Here is a 14,212-nt window from a genome sequence, read left to right as displayed (position 1 = left end):
ACCTTAATGCCAATTGATGATGAATATGCCATTTCTTACATTGATTTGGTTGAGAAAGGTTAGATAGGAAGGGGAAATCATCAATTGATAGAAAACACATTTAAACACCAAAACACACTTTGCTACCTTCAATACTGCACTGAGTTGGCAGGGGTGCTTATCCTCAAATGATAAAATAGATGTTAAGCACAGGGGTATTTTTGTCAATTTAGCAGAACACTGTTGTGCTATATGAAACCTACCTTTATAGGATTTACAAAATATCTTTAGAAGACTCACTTCATTATAAAGGAGTCTCATTACCTCAACTATCACTGTTAAAGCCACTTCATTCCAATATCCCATTCTCCAGACAGGTTAACTTTACTAGAAATGGACTCCCATGATATTATGATTGCCTTTGAGCCAAACCTGGTGTTATTACATCTTCATTCTTCCACTGCTCCTTTGCCATGATGTACAAATACCTCTACTGTCTAAAGCTCAAATCTCACAGGTGCCTGGCTCTGCTGCTAGGGCTGTTTCTTATTTAGAAGATGGAATAATATTCACTTTCATAGATTATGAAAATTAAGAAAGTCTAGGTGCTGGTCTGGCATGCAAGGAGCTTACAAACCGCCACTGCCACATCACTCCAACAACAACAACAAATTTGAACAAATTGAAAAATAAACAACTCTTTCTTTATCTGTCACAGACGTGAGGTCACAGGGCAAACTGCTGACCCCAAAATTGGGAGAAACAGACAAGTGGATACAGAAAATCGAAACTTACCAGAGCAGAAACCCATGAGCAGAACCAGTGCTGGGGTAGGAAAACCTGCACTGTAACTGACAGACAGCTGGAGGCTCAATGTGGAAAAGACTGAGTTAAGACTGAGTGTCACTACCTCTATCTTCAAGAGCTCTACCGCCAATTCTATCTTCACCTCTATCTAGCACCACTTCTATCTTCAAGAGCTCTACCAGTCCTCACAGTACATATCAGGAGAAAAATCCCCTCATGCTTCTAACAGGGGGAGGGAAAAGGAGGCCTGCACTCAGGAGAAACTTTTGCCAGAGGTTTTACCAGAGTCTAACCTATCTGAACAAATGGAAATACTCAAATCCAAATGCTTTAGCCTATTACATGGAAGAAGGGAAATATGTAACCTCATCTCCTTCTTGCCATCCCACTCCACCTAAAGTGGAGGAGGAAGACACCAAGAGGCACTATGAACTGCAAATTAAAACCAATAAAACATACCCTTATACACCTATTAGAATGGGAAAATCCGAAACACTGACAGTATCAATGTGGAGCAACAAGAAATCTTACTCACCACTGGTGGGAATATAATGTGGCACAGGTACTCTAAGACAATTTGGCAGTTTCCTCCAAAACTAAACAAACTCGTACGACAACCGATCTAGCAACTGTGTTCCATGGTATTTACTGCAAGGAGGTGAAAACTTCTGTCCACCCAAAAACCTACAAGTGGATGTTCAGGGCAGCTTTATTCATAAGTGCCCAAATTTGAAAGCAACCAAGATGTCTTTTAGTGGGTGAAAGGATAAACTGTGGTATATCAAGACCACAGAATACTATCCAGTGCCAAAAAGAAATGAGCTATCACACCAGGGGTAGACACAGAGGAACCTTAACTGCATATTACTAAATGAAACGTGACAATCTGTAAAGGCCCCATGCTGTAGGATTCCAATTACATGACATTCTGGAAAAGTCAAATCTATGATGACAATATAATGATCAGTAGTTTCCAGGGGTTAGGAGGAGGGAGGAATGAAAAGGTAAAGCACAGAGGATTTTTAGGCCAGGGAAACTATTCTGAATGATGCTATCTATAATGGTGGATCTATCTCATTATACCTTTATTCAAACTCAGAGTGTACACAAAGAGCAAACCCTAATACAAACTATGGACTTTGGAAGATAATGATGTTTCAATGTCAGTTCATTTAAAAACAAAACAAAACAAAAAAAAGGTTCAAGTGGTCACATCAAAATGCCAGCTAGCTTATTGACAGAAAATGACAGCTGATTCTAAAATTCATATGGAATTAAAAGGGACCAAGAATATTCAAAACAATGTTGAATAAGAACAAAGTTGGAAAATTCACACTTCTGATTTCAAAACTTATTACAGAATTAGTGTAGTACTAGCATTAAGGATAGACATAAAAATCAATGGAACATAACTGAAGAGTCCAGAAATAAACCCTTGCATTAATGGATGATTGATTTCAGGCAGGAATGCCAAGACAATGGGGAAAGAATGTTCTTTTCAACAAATGGTGCTATAACAATAGGACAGTCACTTGCAAAAGAATTAAATTTGGGCCTTACATAAAAATTCACTCAAAATGGGAGCACCTGGGTGGCTCAGTGGGTTAAGCCTCTGTCTTCCGCTCAGGTCATGATTCCAGGGTCCTGGGATCAAGCCCCACATCACATTGGGCTCTCTGCTCAGCAGGGAGCCTGCTTTCCCCTCTCTCTCTGCCTGCCTCTCTGCCTACTTATGATCTGTCAGATAAATAAATAAAATCTTAAAAAAAAATTTAACTCAAAATGAATCTGTACCTAAAATGTGAGAACCAGAAATAAAACACAAGAGTAAATCTTTGTGACTGTGGGTCAGGCAAAACTTTTTTTTTTTTAGACACAACATCAAAAACTCAAAACAACAGAAGAATAAATTGGACTTCATAAGATAACTTCTGTGCTTCAAATAACACCACCGAAAAAGTAAAAAAACAAACAAACAAAAAACATAAAAGGGGAGAAAACTTTTGCAAGTCATACCTTACATGGGACTAGAATAGATAAAGAACTCTTGCAACTCAATAATAAAGACAGCTCAATTAAAAACAGGTAAAGGATTTGAATAGATAGCTCTCCAGAGCAGATACACAAATGGCCAACCAGCACATGAAAAGATGCTCAACACTGTTAGTCTTTAGGGAAATGCAATCAAAACCACAATGAGATACCACTTTGTAGCCACTAAGATGGCTATAATAAAAAAGATAATAAGATCTGGCAACCAATGTACAGAAATTGCAACTCCTATGCACTGGGGGTGGGAGTGTAAAATGGTGAGATTTCGAAATAGTTTGGTAGTTCCTCAAAAGGTTAAACATGGAATTACATGACATGGCAATTCCACTAGTAGGTGTATACCAAAGAGAAATGAAAACACAGCCACATAAAAACTTGTACGCAAATGTTCATAGCAGCATTCTAACAGCCAAAAAGCAGAAACCCAAATGTTCATTAACTGAACAATGGCTAAACAAAATGTGGCAGATTAGACAATGGACTATTTCACAATAAAAAGGAATGAAGTCCTAATACATGCTACAACACAGATGAATTCTGAAAACATTATGCTAAGTGAAAGAGGCCAGTCACAAAAGACCATATACTAGTATGCACATTGGTATGCATTCCCTTGAGGGAAATGCAAGTTAAAATCACAAGGAGGGTGCCTGGGTGGCTGTCGGTAAAGTGTCTTGTCTTAGGCTCAGGCTGTGATCCCAGGGTCCTGAGACGGGGTTCCTCATCACGTTCCCTGCTGAGCATGGAGCCTGCCTCTCCCTCTCCCTTTACCCTTCCTCCCTACTCGTGCTCTCTCTCAAATAAATAAAATCATAAAAAAAAAAAAAACACAATGAAAGACTTCTAAACATTTATCAAAATGTCTAACATAAAATAGACTACAATGCCAAGTGTTAGTATAGATGTAGAAATACTAGGTGTTAGTATGGATGCAGAGCAAATAGAACTACATAGCTGATAGGAGTATAAGCTGCTGGAACCACTTTGGAAAACTGTCAATTTATTTTGAAATACATCAACAAATAAGATGGACTGATAAGGTGTTAAACCAAATACAGCAAAATGTATAGAATCTAAGTCACAGAAATATGGATGTTCAAAAAATTCTGTCAATTTCTCTTTATTTTTGAGAATTTCGGTAATTAAATGTTGTGGGAAAAACCATGTACCCAAAATAAGTAGTGTGTATGATATGTACATAAAAAGAATGGTCAAAGCAGATTTATACAACCAAAAGCTAAAAGAAGCCAGTATACATCAATAGTAGACAGCATTAGAAAAATTAGGAAAAAAAAGTTAAATGGGTATCTATACAATTGAATACTGTACAGCAATGAAAAACAAACTACTGCTACATAAACATAAATATTCCAACATTTTGTGAAATTCATTTAAGTTCAAAACAAGGCAAAACAAGTATGGTGATAAGGTCAGAGCAGTGATTATCTTTGGGGACAGGGTACTGACTGTTGAAGGACATTTGAGGAAGGACTTTGGGGGTTGGAAATTGGCTATATCTTGATTGTGATTATAATATAATCACTGGGCTATATAGTTAAGCTACTTCTAGTTATAGTGTTAAAGATATACCCTTCATTGTACATAATCAGTAAGGTTTGTTTACACACACATATATTACTACACTTCAATGTACAAGATTATAAAACTCAAAATTCATGTTCACTTACTGATTACTATTTTGGCTCTAAGCTCCCCCACTCATAGTTTAATCAGGGCAAGCTCTTTTGCTTTTATTCCGTTCTTACACTGATGTTCATGTACGACTTCACTTAGTCTTCAGAAGCTAAAAAGTAAATCTGATTCACTGCCCTGTCACAAACTGATCCCAACTTCAAAAGTCTATAGCAATTTAATACTTAATTATATACCATTTCATACCAAACTAATAAACAGTTCATGCATATACATTAATCTCATCCCCTTAACTAAAATGGTAGCTCCTTAGGGGTAAAGGGCTTGTTTTCCTTTCCCCTGGGTGCCTAATATAAACTTGCTGATTGATAGAAGAAAATGGTTATGGAGGATCCAGGTTTCTATCCTAAAGCCTTACTTACTCAGTTTATGATAAACTGCTTTTCCCCCCACAAATAATAAAGTCATAAAAAATTACATGTCATTTTAACTTACTGTGTCAGTTATAAAAGTTTCACTCTTCTTAAAGCCATTCAGTTCCATAAGGATTCAGAAAATTTTCAATAAATTAAGTAACAAATATATCTGGAGAATTGTTTTCTTCATTCCCACACTTTCATATACCTTAGTTAATTTACTGTATGCTCTCTGGATTAAGTTACAAGATAATTACTCAACTGGCCTCTGGGAGCACACTCCAGGTTGGCTATATTATTATAGGATAGATATATGTGCATTCATATCGAACTGAACTCAAAAGTATTCTTGGGCACATGGGTGGCTCAGTGGGTTAAGCCTCTGCCTTTGACTCAGGTCATGTTCTCAGGGTCCCAGGATCAAGGCCTGCATCAGGCTCTCTGCTCAGAGGGGAGCCTGCTTCTCCCTCTCTCTCTCTGCCTGGCTCTCTGCCTACTTGTGATCTCTGTCTGTCAAATAAATAAATAAAATCTTAAAAAAAGGCGTCGGTGGGGGGGGAGCTGGGTGGCTCAGTGGGTTAAAGCCTCTGCCTTTGGCTCAGGTCATGATCCCAGGGTCCTGGGATGGAGCCCTGCATCAGGCTCTCTGCTCAGCAGGGAGCCTGCTTCCTCCTCTCTGCCTGCTTCTCTGCCTACTTGTGATCTCTGTCTGTCAAAAAAATAAATAAAGTCTTTAAAAAAAAAAGTATTCTTGATCCATTAAAATAAGGAACTCTTAAGACTTCAAAAGCAACATACCATAAAGTCAAACTGAATATCAAAATCAAAAGGTCAGGCAGATTATCCAAGAGTCGAATATATTTAATTCTCCCTTATCACTTTACTTTTCAATTACATGTAGCAATCTCTTTTGCCATCAAAAACACAGATTCTGGCTATCTACTAGCCAGTTTTTCCTTATATCTTTCATTCACATTTCCACTTTAAGTCCTTAGTATCTCCACCACTTCATTTATATCACAATTACAAAAATCCTGAATTCTGAGCATACTATTATCATAAATATTTATTACTGGTAAGGAATCAACTTCTATAAATTACTTGTTACTGCCTATTTTTTAATAATCTATTTGAATACAGGACAGAAATACATCATTTGCTTGAAGGAAGGTTATACATAGAAGACAATTATATTAAAAAATGGCTCCAGGCAAGATGACAAATATAACTTGTAACATTTATTTACAATGATCTTTCATTCCCCTCCTCATTTACAGAATTTAACTTGGCTAAGACACAGTAAAGACAGAAGACAAAAGAGAAAAAGTGGCACAGGCTGAAGAAAAATGTCAGAGAGAACCTACACTAGTCATTTTGTGACAGTTTTTCTATTTAGAAGCCAAATAAGATCTTAAAAAAAAAAAAAAAAAAGAATTTCATTCTACCCGAAGTATTATATTAAGATTTTAATAGATCAAAATTTTACAATAAAATATGGAGATTTCTAGAAAGTATTAGCTAAAAAATATTTTAAGGAAGTCAATTTCTCAGATCTTATGCACCAAGTAACGCATTACCCCTATCTTCTTAAGTTACCCTATAATTAGCTCTAGAATTAAACACTGACACACAAACTGTCCTACTCTTAATGGTACATACATTCTTAATGGCAAAGAATCGGCCTTAATTAAAGGACATCCAGAGTGGGTTTCAGGTATAAATAAAACCCCTGCAACAATGGTGACAAATAAGAAAAAACAAAAACAAGGCAAGCTGAACTACAGAACACAAACCAAAAGCAAATGAAAAAATTCATGTACTTTATAAATAAGAAGTAATAGAACAAAAAAGAACCAAAAACCCCACCATTCTGGGACAATTTATATAGAAGCAAGAAGAACCACAGAATTTCACACTCTTACAGAAAAATGCAATTAACTGATTTTCACATTTATTCTATTTGAGTGCCTGCTATGTGAAAAGCATAATTCTAGCAATGCAAAGCTGAATCATCAGAGTTGGAGCCTAGCAGAGGAGATATGACATTGTTATAAATAAAATCAAACAGGAAGGGTAAAGTGTCCTAAGAATGGTAAACAAAGTGCTAAAGGAGTTCAGATTACTATGTTATTCAAATTGGGGGAAATCAGAAATGGAGTCATGGCATAGAAGCTGGACCTTGAAACTCTGAACCTATACTGGGAACAATTATGGGAAAAGAATTCCGGGCAATGAGAACGAAGAACAAAGGCGGAGCTGGAGCAGAAGGTATATATAATATATCTGACTAGCGTGTAAGTTGTATACAAGACTACAAAAAGCTGTAGAAGTATGTAAGTAGCCAGATCATGATTCTGATTGCTAATATAGAGACCTTCAGTAATAAGTCATGAAGAATCATTAAGGATTAAAAGGAAAGGATCTGATCTGGAGAGATTTATCAAGAACTGAATGAAATGAATAGGGAAGAGAGGAGACATCAATTAAGTTACCATGAGAAGTAATAAGGACCTCAATCACGGTGCTAACTGTAAGAGGGAGAAGGCACAGTTCCAAGTTAGGCACTAGGATCTACAATGTGTAGGATGCCATTACATTCAACTGAGAGATTTTTAAAATATCTTTTTAAGACATTATTCTAGTTTTTTAAAAAGACTCATTTATTTATGAAAAAGTGCACACCCAAGAGTGGGGGGAGGGGCAAAGGGAGGGAATCTCAAGCAGACTCCCTACCAAGCACATAGCCTGTAGTGGGGCTCACTCTCACAGTTCTGAGTAAGTGACCTGAGCAGGAATCAAGAGCTGGATGCTCAGGTGACTGAGCCACCAAGAGCCCCCACATCATTCTCATTTTTGAAGAAATTGTAATTTCTTCAAAATAATCACTGGAAAAAAATCACTGTTAAAGCACTAAGAGCTAATTAGTCATGCAATATGAATTCCAGATAAATACTACAAACAAAAATATAACAGAAAGGGCCAGGGGAGGCTTTATTAAAGAGGCTGGACCTGATCTGCACCTTTATGATAAGACAGAACATAAAGAGGGGAGGGATAAAATTTCACACAAAGGGAATTTTAAGTTAAATAATTTAATAAGATGAAGATATGCAAAATAAGGATTGAAGTAATTTCCACCAAAAAAGCAGAGAAAACGTAATACATAAAAAAACTTCATATACTCGAATTTTTCAGTTATTAAAAAAAACAAGGTATTATTATTACAGCTTTAAATAGTTAAAAATAAGTATTTTATTACATTCTAGACTTAAAGGAAGGTTACTTTTAATGAGTTCTATAGGAAACCTTGAACCTTTACTCAGTCACAATTTGAAATATCCAAAATGTTTTGTTATTCATGAAAGAAATTCCTCAACACACAACATAATCTGATAAATTCTTCGTATTTTTCATGTAAGTGACAACCAGGATTTGAACTCAGATCCATCTGACTCCAAAACCAGAGCTACCCCTGCACTCACTGCTGTATTAACTTATCTTCTTTTGATTTCAAAATCCCAAATGAATTAATCACAAAGTATAGGACAGGAGGAAGAGATCAGTAAATCTCAAACTACATAGTTACTATAAAACTTGAGATTCCAATCTTTGTATTTATATAAACAGATACAGTACACAGAAATACTATAAAGTGGCTTTTGTTGCTGTTCAATGAATATTAAGCTCTTTTTTAAAAAGTGCTATTCTTGAAATAGCCTATGACAAATGGGAGGGGTGGGACTTAGAGTGTCAGTACCCCACTCAGGTCCTTCAACCTGTTCACACATTTCTTTCAGCACTGGGTAACCAACTGGCCTTTCCTCTTATGGACCTTCATCCTCCAGCCTTTCATGGTTTATCTTCCCTGTAAGACTACCCTTGATGGGCAGATTTCCTTTGTATTCTTTTCAAACATTCAGGAAGGACAGAGTAGAGGATGTGCCCAATTTCTTTGTTTTTACCTTCAAAAAAAGCTCTAACCTCTTCCCTCCCATTTCTTTAAGGACAAAGATTCAAATACTTTCTCATAAAATAAACATTTTGTTATAGACTATATATACAGAGTTTAAAAAAAAACCTAAATTATTTTATAATTATTTTAAACCAATTCCTATATTAATATTACTGAAATTTGTTTTCTAGGATTGATTCCTTAAAAATGATCCCTACTAAAGGAAAGAAGACACTAGGAATATGCAGTTCTTAAAAAACATTAAATTGCATTGGCCTCAAATATATTAATTCATTTAAAAGAAATCCATTCATTTAACCAATAACTGTCTAATGTGTGCAAGGTACTATTCAACAATTTAAAAAAAAACACTCCTTTCCTCAAGGAGCTGAGCCCTGGTGGGAGAAGACAGATAATAAGCAATGAACATAATAAGTAAAAAGACTGTTAGAAAGAGATAAATGCCATGGGGGAAAAAATAGAACAGGGTAAGGGAGAATTCCAGGGTGTTAGGGCAGGTTGTAATTTTAAATAGGGTGTTCACAAAGGGTTTATGAAGGTGTCATTTGAGTAGACTTGAAGGAAGTAAGGGAGTCAGCCATGGTAATACCTGGGGAAGACTACTCCAGGCATAAAAACAACCAGGGCAAAGGTCCTGGAGTATCCTAGGAACAGGTAGGCCAGAGAGACTAAAAGGGTTGCCAGCAGGGGAAGAATAGTAAGAGATGGGTCAAGAGAGGTTATGTGTAGGGGTATAAAGATTATGTAGGGTTTATGGGACACTAAGGAATTTGGCTTTTACTGTGAATGAAATGAGGATCCACATGAAATGAAGATCCACAGAAGGCTAAGTGACATGATCTCTTTTACCAGAATGACTGCTGCGTTAACAACTGACTATAAAGGGGCGCCTGGGTGGCTCAGTGGGTTAGGCCACTGCCTTCGGCTGAGGTCATGATCTCAGGGTCCTGGGATCGAGTCCCGCATGGGGCTCTCTGCTCGGCAGGGGGCCTGCTTCCCTTCCTCTCTCTCTCTCTCTCTCTGCCTGCCTCTCTGCCTGCTTGTGATCTCTTCTCTGTCAAATAAATAAATAAAATCTTTAAAAAAAAAAATTCCTTATAGGAACACCTCGATGGCTCAGTCGGTTAATTGTCTGCCTTCAGCTCAGGTCATGATCCCAGGATCCTGGGATTGAGCCCTGCATTGGACTCTCTGCTCAACGGGGAGCTTGCTTCTCCCTCTGCCTGCAGCTCCCCCTGGTTGTGCGTGCTCTCGCTCTCTCTCCCCTCCCCCCGACAGATAAATAAATAAAATCTTGAAGAAAAAAAAAAAAAAAAAAAGAACTGACTATAAGGAAGGTAAGGGTGAACACCCTGAGACCAGTTAAGAGGATACTGACGAAACACAGGAAAAAAACAGGTACTTCCTATAAACTTTAACCATAATGGCTCAGCGTTTTACTTTTTTTTTTTTTTTCAAGATTTTATTTATTTATTTGACAGACCGAGATCACAAGTAGGCAGAGAAGCAGGCAGAGAGAGGAGGATGCAGGCTCCCTGCTGAGCAGAGAGCCCCGATGTGGGGCTTGATCCCAAGACCCTGGATTCATGACCTGAGCCAAGGGCAGAGGCTTTAACCCACTGAGCCACCCAGGCACCCCTCAGCCTGTTATCTAGACTGTTTTAAGCGTAAGTTAAAACAAATCTATCAGATCCTGTAATCTAGTTATCTGTCAGATAACTGGAACTTAGAAGTTTACTATATAGAGCTCTTGGCATATATGTACATCATGCAACACAAAAACAAAGGCCATCTTTTAACTACCCACTACAGAAAAATACTAAGTGTGTTCCTTTATAATCAGCTATTCCCTTTATGAAATTTTTAAAAATCCTACCACAGTTGAGACTATTCTTTAAAGAAATAAGCTATTGGGCGCCTGGGTGGCTCAGGTCATGATCTCAGGGTCCTGGGATCGAGTCCCACATCGGGCTCTCTGCTCAGCGGGGAGCCTGCTTCCTCCTCTCTCTGCCTGCCTGCCTCTCTGCCTGCTTGTGATCTCTGTCTGTCAAATAAATAAATAAAATCTTTAAAAAAAAATAAAATTAAATTAAAAAAAATAAAAAAAAAAAGAAATAAGCTATTATTCCTGTAGCTCTTTTAATTATATACTTTTTTGAATAAAAAAGTGCTAACTTCTGTCCACTGAAAATAGAGATTATTCCCCTGGTGTTTCTCAGATCATTTAAATTAATCATTTCGATAAATCTTATTTCCTTTGGGAGGAGATGAAGCTTTTTCTTTTAATGTTCCCATTTTTAAAATTTTCTTTCAACTGATACCAAATGTGCTTATCAGTATCTGGGTCATTAGGAGATGAAGCTTTTTCTTTTAATGCTACCATTTTTAAAATTTTCTTTCAATTGATACCAAATTTGCTTATCAGTGTCCAGGTCATTCACTTCAGGAAAGAGCAACCACAAAAACTCCCACTGTCACAAATAGATATGTTTCAAAAAAATGTTCCTTCATGATACCAAAAAAATTCTCGTTATCATCTGGTCCTCCTAGAAAAAGCAAATACAATTCCCAAAAATTCTAGTTATCCTTACACTGTATTATCATAAAGGTAACAGAAAAAGGGCAGTTAAAATATTCAATTTGCCTGGAAAGGGATTAGGGGGCACGGAAGGAGGTTTTGAAATAAAAATCATTACCTCTAAAAAAATTTGCTCATGAAACTGAAATAAGCATATTGTCCTATAGTATTTGAGGGAAATGAAGAGTGAAATATAAACAATTTGCTTGCTTCAAAGATTCAGAAAGATGAAAAGACTTCCCCTGTGACAATTTTTGGAAGAAACAGGTGTGTAAACTTAAAACATATGGTACTGAATTCAAATTCATTAATTCATTCAACATTTAGTGCCAATAATTTCACGAAGCATTAAGGACACAGTCCTTGTTCTCAAGGTCTTATAGTCTTCATTTATCCTAAAAGTTACCAAGTATTTACTATGAGCCGGATACTGGGGACATAACAGCATAACAGGTGACACAGGTCCATCCCAGCAAGCAGCTTACACTGGAGGAAGAAGGAAATGCCTTAATGATGAAACATACCTAACACCCAAGTGTTCTATGTGCGGCTTATGGAAGTGTGGGGGGGGTGGTACACGAACAACTGAATGATGGACTTACAGAGGGAAGGAGAAGAATATAGAGATTTGGGAGAGAGGTGATAGGAAAGCCTAGTCCTTAAAGAGGATTAGATGTTCACCTGGCCGACCTTGGGGGAAGGGATCCTAGCAGAGGGAGCAGCTGGAGCAAAGGCAAAGAGATATGAGAACACTCGTTTATTTGGTAGGCCTGGAATACAGAATATGAAAGATAAATCATGGAGGCTTCTGTAGGCCACAGTTAAGACTGAACTTTATTGGTATGTCTGAAAGGACCCTGAGGGTTTTATTCAGAAAACCAACATATGTGATCAGGTTTTTCTATTGCGATGAGACACTGGTTTACAAAGAAATGAGAATAACACTAGATAATGATGTCACCACATGGAACAACAAAGGAGACTACCCAGTTAGAAAATTAAACCCCCTTCAGGAAAATAATTAAGCCACGTAACTATCAAAGCCCCTCTGGAAAAAAAGTTTTTAACCAGTATCATTGAAAATTGAAAGGTAAAGGAAAGGTTTTTTATATATATTATGGATTATAACATCTTCATATCTGTTTTGAGTTCAAGAGGTCTTAGCTTCTTATTAATTATGTAAAAATGTACAGGACCCATGACTGCAGCATAAAAAGCAATGAAATTGTTTAGGAGCAAGTCTTTGATACAAAGGGAGAACCACGAGTAACAGAAGGCATTTAAGTCAGGTTTAAAGGTTTCCGAAGTTCAAGATACTCGAGTTTTATTGAATCAGCGCGTTTAAAAGGTGTGTCATAGGGGTGGAGCAAAAGGAGGAGGGATTAAAATTAATAAATACATATAAACAACTCTTGATGTCGCTGGGACTAAAATCACCACTTGAAGATCTTTTCTCATGTAGGAGAAATGAACACCTACCAGATCCAATTAACATAAACACACGGGGTACAGGGAGAGGGAGGGGAGGATGATCATACATGACAATATATATGGGGTGGGGGGACAAGCACCTATCCAAAACCCATAATCCAGTTGGCGGCGCGATGAGGAAATCATCCCCAAACCTCACAGCTCACTACACGATTTAGACTTAAAGGCAGAAAAATGTCATTCCCAAATTCCACAAGCGAACCACCAGTCACTGGCCAAGAGGATATGTTCACATACTAGAATCCCAGAACTCAAAGACAGAATACCATCCCACATCGTTCTGAGGGGAGGTGAAGGATCTCCCCTGTTCTAGGAATGGGGAACAATCACCCTCAGTCCCTGCTGTAAGGGGGTCGACGCCCCCCAGGCCAGGCCCTGCCGAGGCCAAGAGCAGTGATAGCCCCGAAGCCCCCTCAACCTCGGCCGGGAGCTGCCACTACTCCTCGCACCCCCTCCTCCCAACACACACCCTCCCCTACCTGATATGGCGGCGGCGGCTCCTGATCCGGCTCCGTCCCTTCGCCAAAACTAGCCCGGTCGGACTGAGACTCGTGAAGCAGGGAGATGTCATCCGAAGTGGGGGATTTGAGGCAGTTCCCCATCTTCCGGGGCTAGAATGTGTGATCTGCGGGAAGAAGAAAGCAGTGGCGGGATCGTTCGCACGCTCCGCGGTCAGCCTCGGTCAGCCTCGGTCAGCGAGGTGGGGTCGGACAGCAGGCCGGGGCTCAGGCGACGGCGTTTCCCCCGCCCCCCGGTGCCCCCGAAGGGCCACTCATGCCAGCCCCCGGACTTGGGGGCTCAAGGCTGGGCCGCGGGCTCCGCTGGGGTCGCGGCGGTTGCCTCTTACGAGGCGGCAATGGGGGGGGGGGGCGGGGAGACGAAGCACTTCCCCACCCCGCCCCCCCGCGGGGCGGCGGCGGCCACAGAGCTGCTGGGCCTAATCCAGGTCAGGAGGGGGGGGCGCGGCCGTCGCGGCTGCCTCAGCTGCTGCCTCAGCTGCTGCTGCCCCTGCCGACGCCGGAGCCTCGGCCGCGGGCCTCATCCTACTCCGCCTCAAAGCGGCGGCGGCGGCCAGAACGAGGCCAGCTGCGGTCCTGCGTCACGCCGCCGTGCGTGCTCTGGTCCCGCCCCCGGCGCCGGGAGCCGTGGGCGGCTCCGGCTACGCGGCCGCGCCCCCCTCCCCGCCTCCGGCAGCTGTTCCTGGGGCCGCGTCAGTTTCTGCTTCTCTCTCTGACAGTTGGCACGGTACCTGTCTCAGAAATC

General features: G+C 39.6%; 1 protein-coding gene across 1 annotated transcript in view; it reads right to left on the bottom strand.

Moving 5' to 3' along the window:
- The window catches only part of RNF11 (ring finger protein 11), a 41,209-nt gene extending 27,215 nt beyond the window's left edge, over positions 1–13,994 (bottom strand). Inside the window, exon 1 of the mRNA XM_044238206.1 lies at positions 13,429–13,994. Within this exon, the coding sequence (XP_044094141.1) occupies positions 13,429–13,551 (123 nt within the window). The 5' untranslated portion in view covers positions 13,552–13,994. The remainder of the gene's footprint in view (positions 1–13,428) is intronic.
- Positions 13,995–14,212: the final 218 nt, after the last annotated feature.

This window comes from Neovison vison, chromosome 2 (genome assembly GCF_020171115.1).
Source record: "Neovison vison isolate M4711 chromosome 2, ASM_NN_V1, whole genome shotgun sequence".
NCBI classification, from domain to species: Eukaryota; Metazoa; Chordata; class Mammalia; order Carnivora; family Mustelidae; genus Neogale; species Neogale vison.
Note: the sequence above shows the minus strand (reverse complement) of the source record. Positions and strands in the feature narration are given on the sequence as shown.